At 46.6% G+C, this 20,253-nt stretch overlaps 1 protein-coding gene across 4 annotated transcripts in view; it reads right to left on the reverse strand.

The window, feature by feature from the left end:
- Positions 1-3,443: 3,443 nt before the first annotated feature.
- Positions 3,444-20,253, reverse strand: part of PDZK1 (PDZ domain containing 1) — a 110,093-nt gene continuing 93,283 nt past the window's right edge. For all 4 annotated transcript variants that reach the window (XM_073668524.1, XM_073668525.1, XM_073668522.1 and 1 more), the window contains exon 9: positions 3,444-3,896. In XM_073668524.1, coding sequence (XP_073524625.1) covers positions 3,843-3,896 — 54 coding nt within the window. In that variant the 3' untranslated portion in view covers positions 3,444-3,842. The remainder of the gene's footprint in view (positions 3,897-20,253) is intronic.

Here is a 20,253-nt window from a genome sequence, read left to right on the forward strand (position 1 = left end):
AAGTGAGAGTAGGGCTTTATCTCACTATAGGAAGTGAGGGTTGGGCTTTGTCTCTGTACAGAAAGTGAGGGTGGGGCTTTGTCTCTGAACAGGAAGTGAGAGCGAGGCTTTGTTCACTACAGGAAGTGAGAGTGAGGCTTTGTTCACTACAGGAAGTGAGAGTGAGGCTTTGTTCACTACAGGAAGTGAGAGTGAGGCTTTGTTTCTACAGGAAGTGAGGGTGGGGCTTTGTCTCTACAGAAAGTGAGGGTGGGGCTTTGTCTCACTATAGGAAGTGAGGGTGGGGCTTTGTCTCACTATAGGAAGTGAGGGTGGGGCTTTGTTTCTACAGGAAGTGAGGGTGGGGCTTTGTCTCTACAGAAAGTGAGAGTGAGGCTTTGTTAACTACAGGAAGTGAGAGTGAGGCTTTGTTCACTACAGGAAGTGAGAGTGAGGCTTTGTTTCTACAGGAAGTGAGGGTGGGGCTTTGTCTCTACAGAAAGTGAGAGTGAGGCTTTGTTCACTACAGGAAGTGAGAGTGAGGCTTTGTTTCTACAGGAAGTGAGGGTGGGGCTTTGTCTCTACAGAAAGTGAGGGTGGGGCTTTGTCTCACTATAGGAAATGAGGGTGGGGCTTTGTCTCACTATAGGAAGTGAGGGTGGGGCTTTGTCTCACTATAGGAAGTGAGGGTGGGGCTTTGTCTCACTATAGGAAGTGAGGGTGGGGCTTTGTCTCACTATAGGAAGTGAGGGTGGGGCTTTGTCTCTACAGGAAGTGAGGGTGGGACTTTGTCTCTGTACAGGAAGTGAAGGTGGGACTTTGTCTCTGTACAGGAAGTGAGGGTGGGGCTTTGTCTCTACAGAAAGTGAGGGTGGGGCTTTGTCTCACTATAGGAAATGAGGGTGGGGCTTTGTCTCACTATAGGAAGTGAGGGTGGGGCTTTGTCTCACTATAGGAAGTGAGGGTGGGGCTTTGTCTCACTATAGGAAGTGAGGGTGGGGCTTTGTCTCACTATAGGAAGTGAGGGTGGGGCTTTGTCTCTACAGGAAGTGAGGGTGGGACTTTGTCTCTGTACAGGAAGTGAAGGTGGGACTTTGTCTCTGTACAGGAAGTGAAGGTGGGGCTTCATCTCTGTACAGGAAGTGAAGGTGGGGCTTTGTCTCTGTACAGAAAGTGAGGGTGGGGCTTTGTCTCTGAACAGGAAGTGAGAGCGAGGCTTTGTTCACTACAGGAAGTGAGAGTGAGGCTTTGTTCACTACAGGAAGTGAGAGTGAGGCTTTGTTCACTACAGGAAGTGAGAGTGAGGCTTTGTTTCTACAGGAAGTGAGGGTGGGGCTTTGTCTCTACAGAAAGTGAGGGTGGGGCTTTGTCTCACTATAGGAAGTGAGGGTGGGGCTTTGTCTCACTATAGGAAGTGAGGGTGGGGCTTTGTTTCTACAGGAAGTGAGGGTGGGGCTTTGTCTCTACAGAAAGTGAGAGTGAGGCTTTGTTAACTACAGGAAGTGAGAGTGAGGCTTTGTTCACTACAGGAAGTGAGAGTGAGGCTTTGTTTCTACAGGAAGTGAGGGTGGGGCTTTGTCTCTACAGAAAGTGAGAGTGAGGCTTTGTTCACTACAGGAAGTGAGAGTGAGGCTTTGTTTCTACAGGAAGTGAGGGTGGGGCTTTGTCTCTACAGAAAGTGAGGGTGGGGCTTTGTCTCACTATAGGAAATGAGGGTGGGGCTTTGTCTCACTATAGGAAGTGAGGGTGGGGCTTTGTCTCACTATAGGAAGTGAGGGTGGGGCTTTGTCTCACTATAGGAAGTGAGGGTGGGGCTTTGTCTCACTATAGGAAGTGAGGGTGGGGCTTTGTCTCTACAGGAAGTGAGGGTGGGACTTTGTCTCTGTACAGGAAGTGAAGGTGGGACTTTGTCTCTGTACAGGAAGTGAGGGTGGGGCTTTGTCTCTACAGAAAGTGAGGGTGGGGCTTTGTCTCACTATAGGAAATGAGGGTGGGGCTTTGTCTCACTATAGGAAGTGAGGGTGGGGCTTTGTCTCACTATAGGAAGTGAGGGTGGGGCTTTGTCTCACTATAGGAAGTGAGGGTGGGGCTTTGTCTCACTATAGGAAGTGAGGGTGGGGCTTTGTCTCTACAGGAAGTGAGGGTGGGACTTTGTCTCTGTACAGGAAGTGAAGGTGGGACTTTGTCTCTGTACAGGAAGTGAAGGTGGGACTTCGTCTCTGTACAGGAAGTGAAGGTGGGGCTTCATCTCTGTACAGGAAGTGAAGGTGGGGCTTTGTCTCTACAGGAAACGAGGGTGGACTTTGTCTCCTTACATGTAGGAGAGGGTGGGGTTTTGTCACTCTACAGGAACTGTAGCTGGGGCTTTGTCTCTCTATGACAATGTTCCCTAACTCCAGTCCTCAAGGGCCACCAACAGGTTAGGGTTTCAGGATTTCCCTAGTATTGCCCAGGAGATATTTCCATCACTTGTACAATACTAGGGAAATCCCACACTGTTTGTGGCTCTTGAGGACTAAAGTTGGAGAACATTGCTCTACAAGAAGGTGAGGGTGGGGTTTTCTCTCTGTACAGGAAGTGAGGCTGGGGCTTTGTGTCTCCACAGGAAGTGAGGCTGGGGCTTTGTGTCTCCACAGGAAGTGAGGCTGGGGCTTTGTGTCTCCACAGGAAGTGAGGCTGGGGCTTTGTGTCTCCACAGGAAGTGAGGCTGGGGCTTTGTCTCCACAGGAAGTGAGGCTGGGGCTTTGTCTCTACAGGAAGTGAGGCTAGAGCTTTGTCTCTACAACAACTGAGGCTGGGGCTTTGTTTCTACAAGAAGCGAAGGTGGGACTTTGTGTCTCCACAAGAAGTGAGACTGGGGCTTTATCGCTACAAGAATTGAGGCTAGGGCTTTGTCTCTACAACAAGTGAGGGTGGGGCTTTGTCTCTGCAGGAAGTGAGGGTGGGGCTTTGTCTCTGCAGGAAGTGAGGGTGGGGCTTTGTCTCTACAGGAAGTGAGGGTGGGGCTTTGTCTCTACAGGAAGTGAGGGTGGGGCTGTGTCTCTACAGGAAGTGAGGCTGGGACTTTGTCTCTACAGGAAGTGAGAGTGGGGACTTTGTCTTTACAGAAAGTGAGGGCAGGGTTTTGTGTCTCTACAGGAAGTGGAGGTGTGGCTTTCTTTGTACAGGAAATGAGTATGTGTCTTTTTCTTTCCAAGGAATGTGGTGATGCGGTTTTGTCTTCCTGCTTCTATTCTTCTTTTTAACTGCATTTCGGCATTACAGAGAGGCAGGCCATTGGACAGATGCAATAGCAACACATGGAAGTTCCAGCACCTATAGAACTGATATAATGCTGATAAAGAAGAACTGCAAAGTTATAGATCATGAAAGTGGCACAGCCCCTGGACATGTTAGACTGGCATGTGCAGCAAGAGCTGGGGGGTGAGGGAAGCGAGGGCATGTGCACAAACATCTAGACGGAGTCACCAATTAACGTTTATTTTATTAACAACTTTTACTGTGGACAGATATCGCCCGTAGCTGCGGCCTCGTTGGATGTATGACCCCCCCCATCGCCGAGAGCCGATTCCATCTCGTCTCTCACCGACTCCAGTGATCTCGACCTCCCGAGCCTCAGAGATGCAAAACAAGTCGTAAAAGTGAAATATTTTACTGCCACAATTCTCCGGAGGTTAATTATTACCAAAAGGCCATAAATAATCAACCCGGGGCCAAGGAATAATATTGCGAGCTTCTCTCCCTGCCCCCCTGGCACGGAACCTTGGATCTCGAATTTAGTTGCAGAGTATCATTGATGGAGCCGGCAACCTCCTGTGTTTTTCGTGTTTGGCCATAGATGGGACCTCTTCTGGTCTTGGTGTCTACAGAGCGGTGTCGTCATCGTTTTTCAGAGACTCCTCTGGGGTTTTAGTTTCCTGCATAATTAAAACAGTACAGTAAAAATATATTGATTGATCCCACGATGTAAATCACGCCATAAATCGGAGGTAGTAAATGTCGCTATTACACCCGCCAAAGTATACGTGCACCATTTCTGAACTTTCCTGTCCTGGGTTATGACCATCGACCACATTAAACTTAAGGCTGAACTTTGATGTGGTTATGAATCAGACGAGAGGAGTTTACAAAGAGAAAGACAAGATTCACAAACTTTCCAGTAAGAAGCAGCTCACTGACAGGTTCTCAGTTAACTCATTCTGCAGCCAACAATGTGTAGAGAATCAAGCAGTCTAAACTGTAGGAGTGTTGCTCCCAGTAATATAGGCTGGAGGTAAGGTCTGTGTGTCCGGTATGCTTCTTTCTTTACTACTTCTCATGTATCAGCACAGCTTCATTCCTGGAGTGATTTCTCCTACAACAGCTTTTTACAGCATCATATGCTTTCCTCCCTATCTACAGCCTTAGCTTTCCCTTCCTACTAACTAGAAAGCTTTTCCCCCCTCCCCACACTATTATCTTCCTCCACCATATTGGCCTGGAGGAAATTGAAGGGAGTAATGTTACGCTTCAGATGCTAACTCTCAAACTATCTGGAGGAGAAAGTTCAAAAATATCCACCAAGTTCTGCAAAAGTGCACAATAAATATCGACTTTTACAGATGATACTGAATTGTGTAACAAAAGGAGGTTGTGCGGGATAAATCATCATCATCAGTTGTTGGATGTATAGAGTGTACAGAACCGTCACACCATAGCTCCACATATGGTCATGTGGCCATTCTCGGTATTACAGCCCACAGCATATTTACATCAATAAATAAAAAAAAATGGGTAGAGATGACATAAACTTAGATATATTAATAAAAAATAAAATGTCAGTACAAAGATCTGTATAATAAACTATATGTATACCCAGGACTATAATAAGAGACATCCACAACAACTAGAGGAAGGAGGATTCTTTACTGTAACAGCAGTGAGACTTAGGATCTCCTACTATAAGTTCAGTCACACTATAGTACTGTACTGTATGAGCAGTCACACTATAAAGCTCTGTACTGTAAGAGCGGTCACACTGTGGAGCTGTGTACTGTAAGAGCGGTCACACTATAGAGCTCTGTACTGTAAGAGCGGTCACACTATAGAGCTCTGTACTGTAAGAGCGGTCACACTATGGAGCTCTGTACTGTAAGAGCGGTCACACTATAGAGCTCTGTACTGTAAGAGCGGTCACACAATAGAGCTCTGTCCTGTAAGAGCGGTCACACTATAGAGCTCTGTACTGTAAGAGCGGTCACACTATAGAGCTCTGTACTGTAAGAGCGGTCACACTATGGAGCTGTGTACTGTAAGAGCGGTCACACAATAGAGCTCTGTACTGTAAGAGCGGTCACACTATAGAGCTCGGTACTGTAAGAGCGGTCACACTATGGAGCTCTGTACTGTAAGAGCGGTCACACTATAGAGCTCTGTACTGTAAGAGCGGTCACAATATGGAGCTCTGTATTGTAAGAGCGATCACACTGTGGAGCTCTGTACTGTAAGAGTGGTCACACTATAGAGCTCTGTACTGTAAGAGCGGTCACACTATAGAGCTCTGTACTGTAAGAGCGGTCACACTATGGAGCTCTGTACTGTAAGAGCGGTCACACTATGGAGCTCTGTACTGTAAGAGCGGTCACACTATAGAGCTCTGTACTGTAAGAGCGGTCACACTATGGAGCTGTGTACTGTAAGATCAGTCACACAATAGAGCTCTGTACTGTAAGAGCGGTCACACTATAGAGCTCTGTACTGCTGGAGGGGTCACACTATAGAGCTTTGTACTGCTGGAGGGGTCACACTATAGAGCGCTGTACTGTACGAGCGGTCACACTATGGAGCTCCGTACTGTAAGAGCGGTCACACTGGAGCTCTGTACTGTAAGAGCGGTCACACTATAGAGCTCTGTACTGTAAGAGCGGTCACACTATAGAGCTGTGTACTGTAAGATCGGTCACACTATGGAGCTGTGTACTGTAAGAGCGGTCACACTATAAAGCTCTGTACTGTAAGAGCGGTCACAATGTAGAGCTCTGTACTGTAAGAGCGGTCACACTATAGAGCTCTGTACTGTAAGAGCGGTCACACTATGGAGCTCTGTACTGTAAGAGCGGTCACACTATAGAGCTCTGTACTGTAAGAGCGATCACACTATGGAGCTGTGTACTGTAAGAGCGGTCACACTATAGAGCTCTGTACTGTAAGAGCGGTCACACTATAGAGCTCTGTACTGTAAGAGCGGTCACACTATGGAGCTGTGTACTGTAAGAGCGGTCACACTATAGAGCTCTGTACTGTAAGAGCGGTCACACTATAGAGCTCTGTACTGTAAGAGCGGTCACACTATAGAGCTGTGTACTGTAAGATCGGTCACACTATGGAGCTCTGTACTGTAAGAGCGGTCACACTATAAAGCTCTGTACTGTAAGAGCGGTCACACTATAGAGCTCTGTACTGTAAGAGCGGTCACACTATGGAGCTCTGTACTGTAAGAGCGGTCACACTATAGAGCTCTGTACTGTAAGAGCGGTCACACTATGGAGCTGTGTACTGTAAGAGCGGTCACACTATGGAGCTCTGTACTGTAAGAGCGGTCACACAATAGAGCTCTGTACTGTAAGAGCGGTCACACTATGGAGCTCTGTACTGCTGGAGGGGTCACACTATAGAGCGCTGTACTGTACGAGCGGTCACACTATGGAGCTCCGTACTGTAAGAGCGGTCACACTATGGAGCTCTGTACTGTAAGAGCGGTCACACAATAGAGCTCTGTACTGTAAGAGTGGTCACACTATAGAGCTCTGTACTGTAAGAGCGGTCACACTATGGAGCTGTGTACTGTAAGAGCGGTCACACAATAGAGCTCTGTACTGTAAGAGCGGTCACACTATAGAGCTCTACTGCTGGAGGGGTCACACTATAGAGCGCTGTACTGTACGAGCGGTCACACTATGGAGCTCCGTACTGTAAGAGCGGTCACACTATGGAGCTCTGTACTGTAAGAGCGGTCACACTATAGAGCTCTGTACTGTAAGAGCTGTCACACTATAGAGCTCTGTACTGTAAGAGCGGTCACACTATAGAGCTCTGTACTGTAAGAGCGGTCACACTATAGAGCTCTGTACTGTAAGATCGGTCACACTATGGAGCTGTGTACTGTAAGAGCGGTCACACTATAGAGCTCTGTACTGTAAGAGCGGTCACACTATAGAGCTCTGTACTGTAAGAGCGGTCACACTATAGAGCTCTGTACTGTAAGAGCGGTCACACTATGGAGCTCTGTACTGTAAGAGCGGTCACACTATAGAGCTCTGTACTGTAAGAGCGGTCACACTATGGAGCTCTGTACTGGAAGAGCGGTCACACTATGGAGCTGTGTACTGTAAGAGCGGTCACACAATAGAGCTCTGTACTGTAAGAGCGGTCACACTATAGAGCTCTGTACTGTAAGAGCGGTCACACTGGAGCTCTGTACTGTAAGAGCGGTCACACTATAGAGCTCTGTACTGTAAGAGCGGTCACACTATAGAGCTGTGTACTGTAAGATCGGTCACACTATGGAGCTCTGTACTGTAAGAGCGGTCACACTATAAAGCTCTGTACTGTAAGAGCGGTCACACTATAGAGCTCTGTACTGTAAGAGCGGTCACACTATAGAGCTCTGTACTGTACGAGCGGTCACACTATGGAGCTGTGTACTGTAAGAGCGGTCACACTATGGAGCTGTGTACTGTAAGAGCGGTCACACAATAGAGCTCTGTACTGTAAGAGCGGTCACACTATCGAGCTCTGTACTGCTGGAGGGGTCACACTATAGAGCGCTGTACTGTACGAGCGGTCACACTATGGAGCTCCGTACTGTAAGAGCGGTCACACTATGGAGCTCTGTACTGTAAGAGCGGTCACACTATAGAGCTCTGTACTGTAAGATCGGTCACACTATGGAGCTGTGTACTGTAAGAGCGGTCACACTATAGAGCTCTGTACTGTAAGAGCGGACACACTATAGAGCTCTGTACTGTAAGAGCGGTCACACTATGGAGCTCTGTACTGTAAGAGCGGTCACACTATAGAGCTCTGTACTGTAAGAGCGGTCACACTATAGAGCTCTGTACTGTAAGAGCGGTCACACTATAGAGCTCTGTACTGTAAGAGCGGTCACACTATGGAGCTCTGTACTGTAAGAGCGGTCACACTATAGAGCTCTGTACTGTAAGAGCGGTCACACTATAGAGCTCTGTACTGTAAGAGCGGTCACACTATGGAGCTCTGTACTGTAAGAGCGGTCACACTATAGAGCTCTGTACTGTAAGAGCGGTCACACTATAGAGCTCTGTACTGTAAGAGCGGTCACACAATAGAGCTCTGTACTGTAAGAGCGGTCACACTATGGAGCTCTGTACTGTAAGAGCGGTCACACTATGGAGCTGTGTACTGTAAGAGCGGTCACACAATAGAGCTCTGTACTGTAAGAGTGGTCACACTATAGAGCTCTGTACTGTAAGAGCGGTCACACTATAGAGCTCTGTACTGTAAGATCGGTCACACTATGGAGCTGTGTACTGTAAGAGCTGTCACACTATAGAGCTCTGTACTGTAAGAGCGGTCACACTATAGAGCTCTGTACTGTAAGAGCGGTCACACTATGGAGCTCTGTACTGTAAGAGCGGTCACACTATAGAGCTCTGTACTGTAAGAGCGGTCACACTATGGAGCTCTGTACTGTAAGAGCGGTCACACTATGGAGCTGTGTACTGTAAGAGCGGTCACACAATAGAGCTCTGTACTGTAAGAGCGGTCACACTATAGAGCTCTGTACTGTAAGAGCGGTCACACTGGAGCTCTGTACTGTAAGAGCTGTCACACTATAGAGCTCTGTACTGTAAGAGCGGTCACACTATAGAGCTCTGTACTGTAAGAGCGGTCACACTATAGAGCTGTGTAGTGTAAGATCGGTCACACTATGGAGCTCTGTACTGTAAGAGCGGTCACACTATAAAGCTCTGTACTGTAAGAGCGGTCACACTATAGAGCTCTGTACTGTAAGAGCGGTCACACTATAGAGCTCTGTACTGTACGAGCGGTCACACTATGGAGCTGTGTACTGTAAGAGCGGTCACACTATGGAGCTGTGTACTGTAAGAGCGGTCACACAATAGAGCTCTGTACTGTAAGAGCGGTCACACTATAGAGCTCTGTACTGCTGGAGGGGTCACACTATAGAGCGCTGTACTGTACGAGCGGTCACACTATGGAGCTCCGTACTGTAAGAGCGATCACACTATGGAGCTCTGTACTGTAAGAGCGGTCACACTATAGAGCTCTGTACTGTAAGATCGGTCACACTATGGAGCTGTGTACTGTAAGAGCGGTCACACTATAGAGCTCTGTACTGTAAGAGCGGTCACACTATAGAGCTCTGTACTGTAAGAGCGGTCACACTATAGAGCTCTGTACTGTAAGAGCGGTCACACTATAGAGCTCTGTACTGTAAGATCGGTCACACTATGGAGCTGTGTACTGTAAGAGCGGTCACACTATAGAGCTCTGTACTGTAAGAGCGGTCACACTATAGAGCTCTGTACTGTAAGAGCGGTCACACTATGGAGCTCTGTACTGTAAGAGCGGTCACACTATAGAGCTCTGTACTGTAAGAGCGGTCACACTATAGAGCTCTGTACTGTAAGAGCGGTCACACTATGGAGCTCTGTACTGTAAGAGAGGTCACACTATGGAGCTCTGTACTGTAAGAGCGGTCACACTGTGGAGCTCTGTACTGTAAGAGCGGTCACACTATGGAGCTCTGTACTGTAAGAGCGGTCACACTATAGAGCTCTGTACTGTAAGAGCGGTCACACTATGGAGCTCTGTACTGTAAGAGCGGTCACACTGTGGAGCTCTGTACTGTAAGAGCGGTCACACTATGTAGCTCTGTACTGTAAGAGCAGTCACACTATAGAGCTCTGTACTGTAACAGCGGTCACACTATGGAGCTCTGTACTGTAAGAGCGGTCACACTATAGAGCTCTGTACTGTAAGAGCGGTCACACTATAGAGCTCTGTACTGTAAGAGCGGTCACACTTTAGAGCTCTGTACTGTAAGAGCGGTCACACTATGGAGCTCTGTACTGTAAGAACGGTCACACTATAGAGCTCTGTACTGTAAGAGCGGTCACACTATGGAGCTCTGTACTGTAAGAGCGGTCACACTGTGGAGCTCTGTACTGTAAGAGCGGTCACACTGTAGCTGTGTACTGTAAGAGCGGTCACAGTATAGAGCTCTGTACTGTAAGAGCGGTCACACTATAGAGCTCTGTACTGTAAGAGCGGTCACACTATAGAGCTCTGTACTGTAAGAACGGTCACACTATAGAGCTCTGTACTGTAAGAGCGGTCACACTATAGAGCTCTGTACTGTAAGAGTGGTCACACTATAGGGCTCTGTACTGTAAGAGCGGTCACACTATAGAGCTCTATACTGTAAGAGCGGGTACACTATAGAGCTCAGTACTGTAAGAGCGGTCACACTATAGAGCTCTGTACTGTAAGAGCGGTTACACTATAGAGCTCAGTACTGTAAGAGCGGTCACACTATAGAGCTCTGTACTGTAAGAGCGGTCACACTATAGAGCTCTGTACTGTAAGATTGGTCACACTGTGGAGCTCTGTACAGTAAGATCGGTCACACTATAGAGCTCTGTACTGTAAGATCGGTCACACTATAGAGCTTTGTACAGTAAGATCGGTCACACTATAGAGCTCTGTACTGTAAGATCGGTCACACTATAGAGCTCTGTACTGTGAGAGCGGTCACACTATAGAGCTCTGTACTGTAAGAGCGGTCACACTATAGAGCTCTGTACTGTAAGAGCGGTCACACTATAGAGCTCTGTACTGTAAGAGCGGTCACACTATAGAGCTCTGTACTGTAAGAGCAGTCACACTGGAGCTCTGTACTGTAAGAGCGGTCACACTATGGAGCTCTGTACTGTAAGATCGATCACACTATGGAGCTCTGTACTGTAAGAGCGGTCACACTACGGAGCTCTGTACTGTAAGAGCGGTCACACTATGGAGCTCTGTACTGTAAGAGCGGTCACACTACGGAGCTCTGTACTGTAAGAGCGGTCACACTATAGAGCTCTGTACTGTAAGAGTGGTCACACTATGGAGCTCTGTACTGTAAGAGCGGTCACACTGTGGAGCTGTGTACTTTATGAGCGGTCACACTATAGAGCTGTGTACTGTATGAGTTGTCACACTATAGAGCTCTGTACTGTAAGAGCGGTCACACTGTGGAGCTCTGTACTGTAAGAGCGGTCACACTGTAGCTCTGTACTGTAAGAGCGGTCACACTATAGAGCTCTGTACTGTAAGAGCGGTCACACTATAGAGCTCTGTACTGTAAGAGCGGTAACACTCTGGAGCTCTGTACTGTAAGAGCGGTCACACTATGGAGCTCTGTACTGTAAGATCGGTCACACTATGGAGCTCTGTACTGTAAGAGCGGTCACACTATAGAGCTCTGTACTGTAAGATCGGTCACACTATAGAGCTCTGTACTGTAAGATCGGTCACACTGTGGAGCTCTGTACAGTAAGATCGGTCACACTATAGAGCTCTGTACTGTAAGATCGGTCACACTATAGAGCTCTGTACAGTAAGATCGGTCACACTATAGAGCTCTGTACTGTAAGATCGGTCACACTGTGGAGCTCTGTACTGTAAGAGCGGTCACATTATGGAGCTCTGTACTGTAAGATCGGTCACACTATAGAGCTCTGTACTGTGAGAGCGGTCACACTATAGAGCTCTGTACTGTAAGAGCGGTCACACTATAGAGCTCTGTACTGTAAGAGCGGTCACACTATGGAGCTCTGTACTGTAAGATCGGTCACACTTTAGAGCTCTGTACTGTAAGATCGGTCACAATGTGGAGCTCTGTACAGTAAGATCGGTCACACTATAGAGCTCTGTACTGTAAGATCGGTCACAATGTGGAGCTCTGTACAGTAAGATCGGTCACACTATAGAGCTCTGTACTGTAAGATCGGTCACACCATAGAGCTCTGTACAGTAAGATCGGTCACACTATAGAGCTCTGTACTGTAAGATCGGTCACACTGTGGAGCTCTGTACTGTAAGAGCGGTCACACTATGGAGCTCTGTACTGTAAGATCGGTCACACTATAGAGCTCTGTACTGTAAGATCGGTCACACTGTGGAGCTCTGTACAGTAAGATCGGTCACACTATAGAGCTCTGTACTGTAAGATCGGTCACACTATAGAGCTCTGTACAGTAAGATCGGTCACACTATAGAGCTCTGTACTGTAAGATCGGTCACACTGTGGAGCTCTGTACTGTAAGAGCGGTCACACTATGGAGCTCTATACTGTAAGATCGGTCACACTATAGAGCTCTGTACTGTGAGAGCGGTCACACTATAGAGCTCTGTACTGTAAGAGCGGTCAAACTATAGAGCTCTGTACTGTAAGATCGGTCACATTATAGAGCTCTGTACTGTGAGAGCGGTCACACTATAGAGCTCTGTACTGTAAGAGCGGTCACACTATGGAGCTCTGTACTGTAAGATCGGTCACACTATAGAGCTCTGTACTGTAAGATCGGTCACACTGTGGAGCTCTGTACAGTAAGATCGGTCACACTATAGAGCTCTGTACTGTAAGATCGGTCACACTATAGAGCTCTGTACAGTAAGATCGGTCACACTATAGAGCTCTGTACTGTAAGATCGGTCACACTGTGGAGCTCTGTACTGTAAGAGCGGTCACACTATGGAGCTCTGTACTGTAAGATCGGTCACACTATAGAGCTCTACTGTGAGAGCGGTCACACTATAGAGCTCTGTACTGTAAGAGCGGTCACACTATAGAGCTCTGTACTGTAAGAGCGGTCACACTATAGAGCTCTGTACTGTAAGAGCGGTCACACTATAGAGCTCTGTACTGTAAGAGCAGTCACACTGGAGCTCTGTACTGTAAGAGCGGTCACACTATGGAGCTCTGTACTGTAAGATCGATCACACTACGGAGCTCTGTACTGTAAGAGCGGTCACACTACGGAGCTCTGTACTGTAAGAGCGGTCACACTATGGAGCTCTGTACTGTAAGAGCGGTCACACTACGGAGCTCTGTACTGTAAGAGCGGTCACACTATAGAGCTCTGTACTGTAAGAGTGGTCACACTATGGAGCTCTGTACTGTAAGAGCGGTCACACTGTGGAGCTGTGTACTTTATGAGCGGTCACACTATAGAGCTGTGTACTGTATGAGTTGTCACACTATAGAGCTCTGTACTGTAAGAGCGGTCACACTGTGGAGCTCTGTACTGTAAGAGCGGTCACACTGTAGCTCTGTACTGTAAGAGCGGTCACACTATAGAGCTCTGTACTGTAAGAGCGGTCACACTATAGAGCTCTGTACTGTAAGAGCGGTAACACTCTGGAGCTCTGTACTGTAAGAGCGGTCACACTATGGAGCTCTGTACTGTAAGATCGGTCACACTATGGAGCTCTGTACTGTAAGAGCGGTCACACTATAGAGCTCTGTACTGTAAGATCGGTCACACTATAGAGCTCTGTACTGTAAGATCGGTCACACTGTGGAGCTCTGTACAGTAAGATCGGTCACACTATAGAGCTCTGTACTGTAAGATCGGTCACACTATAGAGCTCTGTACAGTAAGATCGGTCACACTATAGAGCTCTGTACTGTAAGATCGGTCACACTGTGGAGCTCTGTACTGTAAGAGCGGTCACATTATGGAGCTCTGTACTGTAAGATCGGTCACACTATAGAGCTCTGTACTGTGAGAGCGGTCACACTATAGAGCTCTGTACTGTAAGAGCGGTCACACTATAGAGCTCTGTACTGTAAGAGCGGTCACACTATGGAGCTCTGTACTGTAAGATCGGTCACACTTTAGAGCTCTGTACTATAAGATCGGTCACACTATAGAGCTCTGTACTGTAAGATCGGTCACAATGTGGAGCTCTGTACAGTAAGATCGGTCACACTATAGAGCTCTGTACTGTAAGATCGGTCACACCATAGAGCTCTGTACAGTAAGATCGGTCACACTATAGATCTCTGTACTGTAAGATCGGTCACACTGTGGAGCTCTGTACTGTAAGAGCGGTCACACTATGGAGCTCTGTACTGTAAGATCGGTCACACTATAGAGCTCTGTACTGTAAGATCGGTCACACTGTGGAGCTCTGTACAGTAAGATCGGTCACACTATAGAGCTCTGTACTGTTAGATCGGTCACACTATAGAGCTCTGTACAGTAAGATCGGTCACACTATAGAGCTCTGTACTGTAAGATCGGTCACACTCTGGAGCTCTGTACTGTAAGAGCGGTCACACTATGGAGCTCTATACTGTAAGATCGGTCACACTATAGAGCTCTGTACTGTGAGAGCGGTCACACTATAGAGCTCTGTTCTGTAAGAGCGGTCACACTATAGAGCTCTGTACTGTAAGAGCGGTCACACTATAGAGCTCTGTACTGTAAGAGCAGTCACACTGGAGCTCTGTACTGTAAGAGCGGTCACACTATGGAGCTCTGTACTGTAAGAGCGATCACACTACGGAGCTCTGTACTGTAAGAGCGGTCACACTACGGAGCTCTGTACTGTAAGAGCGGTCACACTATGGAGCTCTGTACTGTAAGAGCGGTCACACTATAGAGCTCTGTACTGTAAGAGTGGTCACACTATGGAGCTCTGTACTGTAAGAGCGGTCACACTGTGGAGCTGTGTACTTTATGAGCGGTCACACTATAGAGCTGTGTACTGTATGAGTTGTCACACTATAGAGCTCTGTACTGTAAGAGCGGTCACACTGTGGAGCTCTGTACTGTAAGAGCGGTCACACTGTAGCTCTGTACTGTAAGAGCGGTCACACTATAGAGCTCTGTACTGTAAGAGCGGTCACACTATAGAGCTCTGTACTGTAAGAGCGGTAACACTCTGGAGCTCTGTACTGTAAGAGCGGTCACACTATGGAGCTCTGTACTGTAAGATCGGTCACACTATGGAGCTCTGTACTGTAAGAGCGGTCACACTATAGAGCTCTGTACTGTAAGATCGGTCACACTATAGAGATCTGTACTGTAAGATCGGTCACACTGTGGAGCTCTGTACAGTAAGATCGGTCACACTATAGAGCTCTGTACTGTAAGATCGGTCACACTATAGAGCTCTGTACAGTAAGATCGGTCACACTATAGAGCTCTGTACTGTAAGATCGGTCACACTGTGGAGCTCTGTACTGTAAGAGCGGTCACATTATGGAGCTCTGTACTGTAAGATCGGTCACACTATAGAGCTCTGTACTTTGAGAGCGGTCACACTATAGAGCTCTGTACTGTAAGAGCGGTCACACTATAGAGCTCTGTACTGTAAGAGCGGTCACACTATGGAGCTCTGTACTGTAAGATCGGTCACACTTTAGAGCTCTGTACTATAAGATCGGTCACACTATAGAGCTCTGTACTGTAAGATCGGTCACAATGTGGAGCTCTGTACAGTAAGATCGGTCACACTATAGAGCTCTGTACTGTAAGATCGTTCACACCATAGAGCTCTGTACAGTAAGATCGGTCACACTATAGAGCTCTGTACTGTAAGATCGGTCTCACTGTGGAGCTCTGTACTGTAAGAGCGGTCACACTATGGAGCTCTGTACTGTAAGATCGGTCACACTATAGAGCTCTGTACTGTGAGAGCGGTCACACTATAGAGCTCTGTACTGTAAGAGCGGTCACACTATAGAGCTCTGTACTGTAAGAGCGGTCACACTATAGAGCTCTGTACTGTAAGAGCGGTCACACTGGAGCTCTGTACTGTAAGAGCGGTCACACTATGGAGCTCTGTACTGTAAGAGCGGTCACACTACGGAGCTCTGTACTGTAAGAGCGGTCACACTATGGAGCTCTGTACTGTAAGAGCGGTCACACTACGGAGCTCTGTACTGTAAGAGCGGTCACACTATAGAGCTCTGTACTGTAAGAGTGGTCACACTATGGAGCTCTGTACTGTAAGAGCGGTCACACTGTGGAGCTGTGAACTTTATGAGCGGTCACACTATAGAGCTGTGTACTGTATGAGTTGTCACACTATAGAGCTCTGTACTGTAAGAGCGGTCACACTGTGGAGCTCTGTACTGTAAGAGCGGTCACACTGTGGAGCTCTGTACTGTAAGAGCGGTCACACTATAGAGCTCTGTACTGTAAGAGCGGTCACACTGTGGAGCTCTGTACTGTAAGAGCGGTCACACTGTGGAGTTCTGTACTGTAAGAGTGGTCACACTATAGAGCTCTGTACTGTAAGAGCGGTCACACTATAGAGCTCTGTACCGTAAGAGCGGTCACACTATAGAGCTCTATACTGTAAGAGCGGTCACACTATAGAGCTGTGTACTGTATGAGCGGTCACACTATAGAGCTGTGTACTGTAAGAGCGGTCACACTATGGAGCTCTGTACTGTAAGAGCGGTCACACTATGGAGCTCTGTACTGTAAGAGCGGTCACACTATAGAGCTCTGTACTGTAAGAGCAGTCACACTATAGAGCTCTGTACTGTAAGAGCGGTCACACTATGGAGCTCTGTACTGTAAGAACGGTCACACTATAGAACTCTGTACTGTAAGAGCGGTCACACTATGGAGCTCTGTACTGTAAGAGCGGTCACACTATAGAGCTCTGTACTGTAAGAGCGGTCACACTATGGAGCTCTGTACTGTAAGATCGGTCACACTATAGAGCTCTGTACTGTAAGATCGGTCACACTATAGAGCTCTGTACTGTAAGATCGGTCACACTATAGAGCTCTGTACTGCAAGAACGGTCACACTGTGGAGCTCTGTACTGTAAGAGCGGTCACATTATGGAGCTCTGTACTGTAAGATCGGTCACACTATAGAGCTCTGTACTGTGAGAGCGGTCACACCATAGAGCTCTGTACTGTAAGAGCGGTCACACTATAGAGCTCTGTACTGTAAGAGCGGTCACACTATGGAGCTCTGTACTGTAAGATCGGTCACACTATAGAGCTCTGTACTGTAAGATCGGTCACACTATGGAGCTCTGTACTGTAAGATCGGTCACACTGTGGAGCTCTGTACAGTAAGATCGGTCACACTATAGAGCTCTGTACTGTAAGATCGGTCACACTATAGAGCTCTGTACAGTAAGATCGGTCACACTATAGAGCTCTGTACTGTAAGATCGGTCACACTGTGGAGCTCTGTACTGTAAGAGCGGTCACACTATGGAGCTCTGTACTGTAAGATTGGTCACACTATAGAGCTCTGTACTGTGAGAGTGGTCACACTATAGAGCTCTGTACTGTAAGAGCGGTCACACTATAGAGCTCTGTACTGTAAGAGCGGTCACACTATAGAGCTCTGTACTGTAAGAGCGGTCACACTGGAGCTCTGTACTGTAAGAGCGGTCACACTATGGAGCTCTGTACGGTAAGAGCGATCACACTACGGAGCTCTGTACTGTAAGAGCGGTCACACTACGGAGCTCTGTACTGTAAGAGCGGTCACACTACGGAGCTCTGTACTGTAAGAGCGGTCACACTATAGAGCTCTGTACTGTAAGAGTGGTCACACTATGGAGCTCTGTACTGTAAGAGCTGTCACACTGTGGAGCTGTGTACTTTATGAGCGGTCACACTATAGAGCTGTGTACTGTATGAGTTGTCACACTATAGAGCTCTGTACTGTAAGAGCGGTCACACTGTGGAGCTCTGTACTGTAAGAGCGGTCACACTATAGAGCTCTGTACTGTAAGAGTGGTCACACTGTGGAGCTCTGTACTGTAAGAGCGGTCACACTGTGGAGCTCTGTACTGTAAGAGTGGTCACACTATAGAGCTCTGTACCGTAAGAGCGGTCACACTATAGAGCTGTGTACTGTATGAGCGGTAACTAGAGATGAGCGTTGTTCTACTCGAACTGTTCGCCAATCTCAAATTCGAGCTGTTTTGGGCGGTGTTCGAGCCGGTCGGCGAACACGAACAATTTGAGAAAAATTCGGCTGTTCGAGGTTATGTTCGATAACTGTTCGTGCACCAAAATCATAAGTGGATTTTTTCTCAGTAATGATGAAAATTAATGTTAATACGCAGTTTGAGTGTACAGCGGGGCGGGGGGAGGGGCAGGGGATGGATCTCTGCAGGAACAATGAAGATCTCCATTTTTTTTTCTCTTTCCCGCATTTGCAGTGGGGAGGTGCAATCTGTCAGCCTATCAGCAGCGCACACACGGAGCGAAGTGCTTTTTTTCACACAAGCAAGGGCATGTGTGATTGGCAGTGTATGTCACATGTCCTTGCCCTATAAGACCAAGCCATTTTCCCCGTCGCCACCATTTTCTCACTGCTGCAGCTGCGTGTTAGACGGCACCGCTGTTGCTGTGTGCGCTATACCTTGTTAATTTCAAGCCAATTTTCGCACAAATATACAGATAGCTTGGGAGTAGGGAATAGTTGTGATTGCAGTCCTTTTAAGGACTAGGTTACAGCATTTCCTACGACTTTTATCAGGCAGGTCTGTGCTCTTAAATAGATAGATTGTGGGAGTAAAGACTAATTGTAATTGGAGTCCTTTTCAGGACTAGGTTACATCAGTTCCTATCAGTTTTTGCCAGGCAGGTCTGTGCCAGTGCTGTGCAAGTTTTTTTCACAGCATTTGGCTGAATCTAGCAAAGCTAATCCTTTTTGGCCTATTGCAGAGTGTGTTAGTCAGTGGAGTAGCCTATCTGTGTTGCAAGATATACCACCTGTGTATAGAATACCAATTTTTTTACTGCACCTAGTGAAGTAAAATCTTTTGGGCATAGCATCATTCTATTAGTCCATCTATACTGACCTCCATCAGGTTGCAAACTGAATATAATTTTTTTCTGCATCTAGCTCTGAAAAAATATTTGGGCTTCTAGCAGTGTGTGGGACTTGGTCTATTAGTCCATCTATACTGACCTCCATCAGGTTGCAAATTAAAAATAATTTTTTTCTTCATTTAGCTCTGAAAAAATATTTGGGCTTCTAGCAGTGTGTGGGACTTGTTCTATTAGTCCTTCTATACTGACCTCCAGCAGGTTGCAAATTGAATATAATTTTTTTCTGCATCTAGCTCTGAAAAAATATTTGGGCTTCTAGCGGTGTGTGGGACTTGGTCTATTAGTCCATCTATACTGACCTCCATCAGGTTGCAAATTAAAAATAATTTTTTTCTGCATCTAGCTCTGAAAAAATATTTGGGCTTCTAGCAGTGTGTGGGACTTGGTCTATTAGTCCATCTATACTGACCTCCATCAGGTTGCAAATTAAAAATAATTTTTTTCTTCATTTAGCTCTGAAAAAATATTTGGGCTTCTAGCAGTGTGTGGGACTTGGTCTATTAGTCCATCTATACTGACCTCCATCAGGTTGCAAATTAAAAATAATTTTTTTCTTCATTTAGCTCTGAAAAAATATTTGGGCTTCTAGCAGTGTGTGGGACTTGGTCTATTAGTCCATCTATACTGACCTCCATCAGGTTGCAAATTAAAAATAATTTTTTTCTGCATCTATCTCTGAAAAAATATTTGGGCTTCTAGCAGTGTGTGGGACTTGGTCTATTAGTCCATCTATACTGACCTCCATCAGGTTGCAAATTAAAAATAATTTTTTTCTTGATTTAGCTCTGAAAAAATATTTGGGCTTCTAGCAGTGTGTGGGACTTGGTCTATTAGTCCATCTATACTGACCTCCATCAGGTTGCAAATTAAAAATAATTTTTTTCTTCATTTAGCTCTGAAAAAATATTTGGGCTTCTAGCAGTGTGTGGGACTTGTTCTATTAGTCCTTCTATACTGACCTCCAGCAGGTTGCAAATTGAATATAATTTTTTTCTGCATCTAGCTCTGAAAAAATATTTGGGCTTCTAGCGGTGTGTGGGACTTGGTCTATTAGTCCATCTATACTGACCTCCATCAGGTTGCAAATTAAAAATAATTTTTTTCTGCATCTAGCTCTGAAAAAATATTTGGGCTTCTAGCAGTGTGTGGGACTTGGTCTATTAGTCCATCTATACTGACCTCCATCAGGTTGCAAATTAAAAATAATTTTTTTCTTCATTTATCTCTGAAAAAATATTTGGGCTTCTAGCAGCGTGTGGGACTTGTTCTATTAGTCCATCTATACTGACCTCCATCAGGTTGCAAATTAAAAATAATTTTTTTCTGCATCTAGCTCTGAAAAAATATTTGGGCTT

Source organism: Phyllobates terribilis, unplaced genomic scaffold, assembly GCF_046119375.1.
Source record: "Phyllobates terribilis strain yellow unplaced genomic scaffold, ASM4611937v1 Scaffold_2__4_contigs__length_985480577, whole genome shotgun sequence".
NCBI classification, from domain to species: Eukaryota; Metazoa; Chordata; class Amphibia; order Anura; family Dendrobatidae; genus Phyllobates; species Phyllobates terribilis.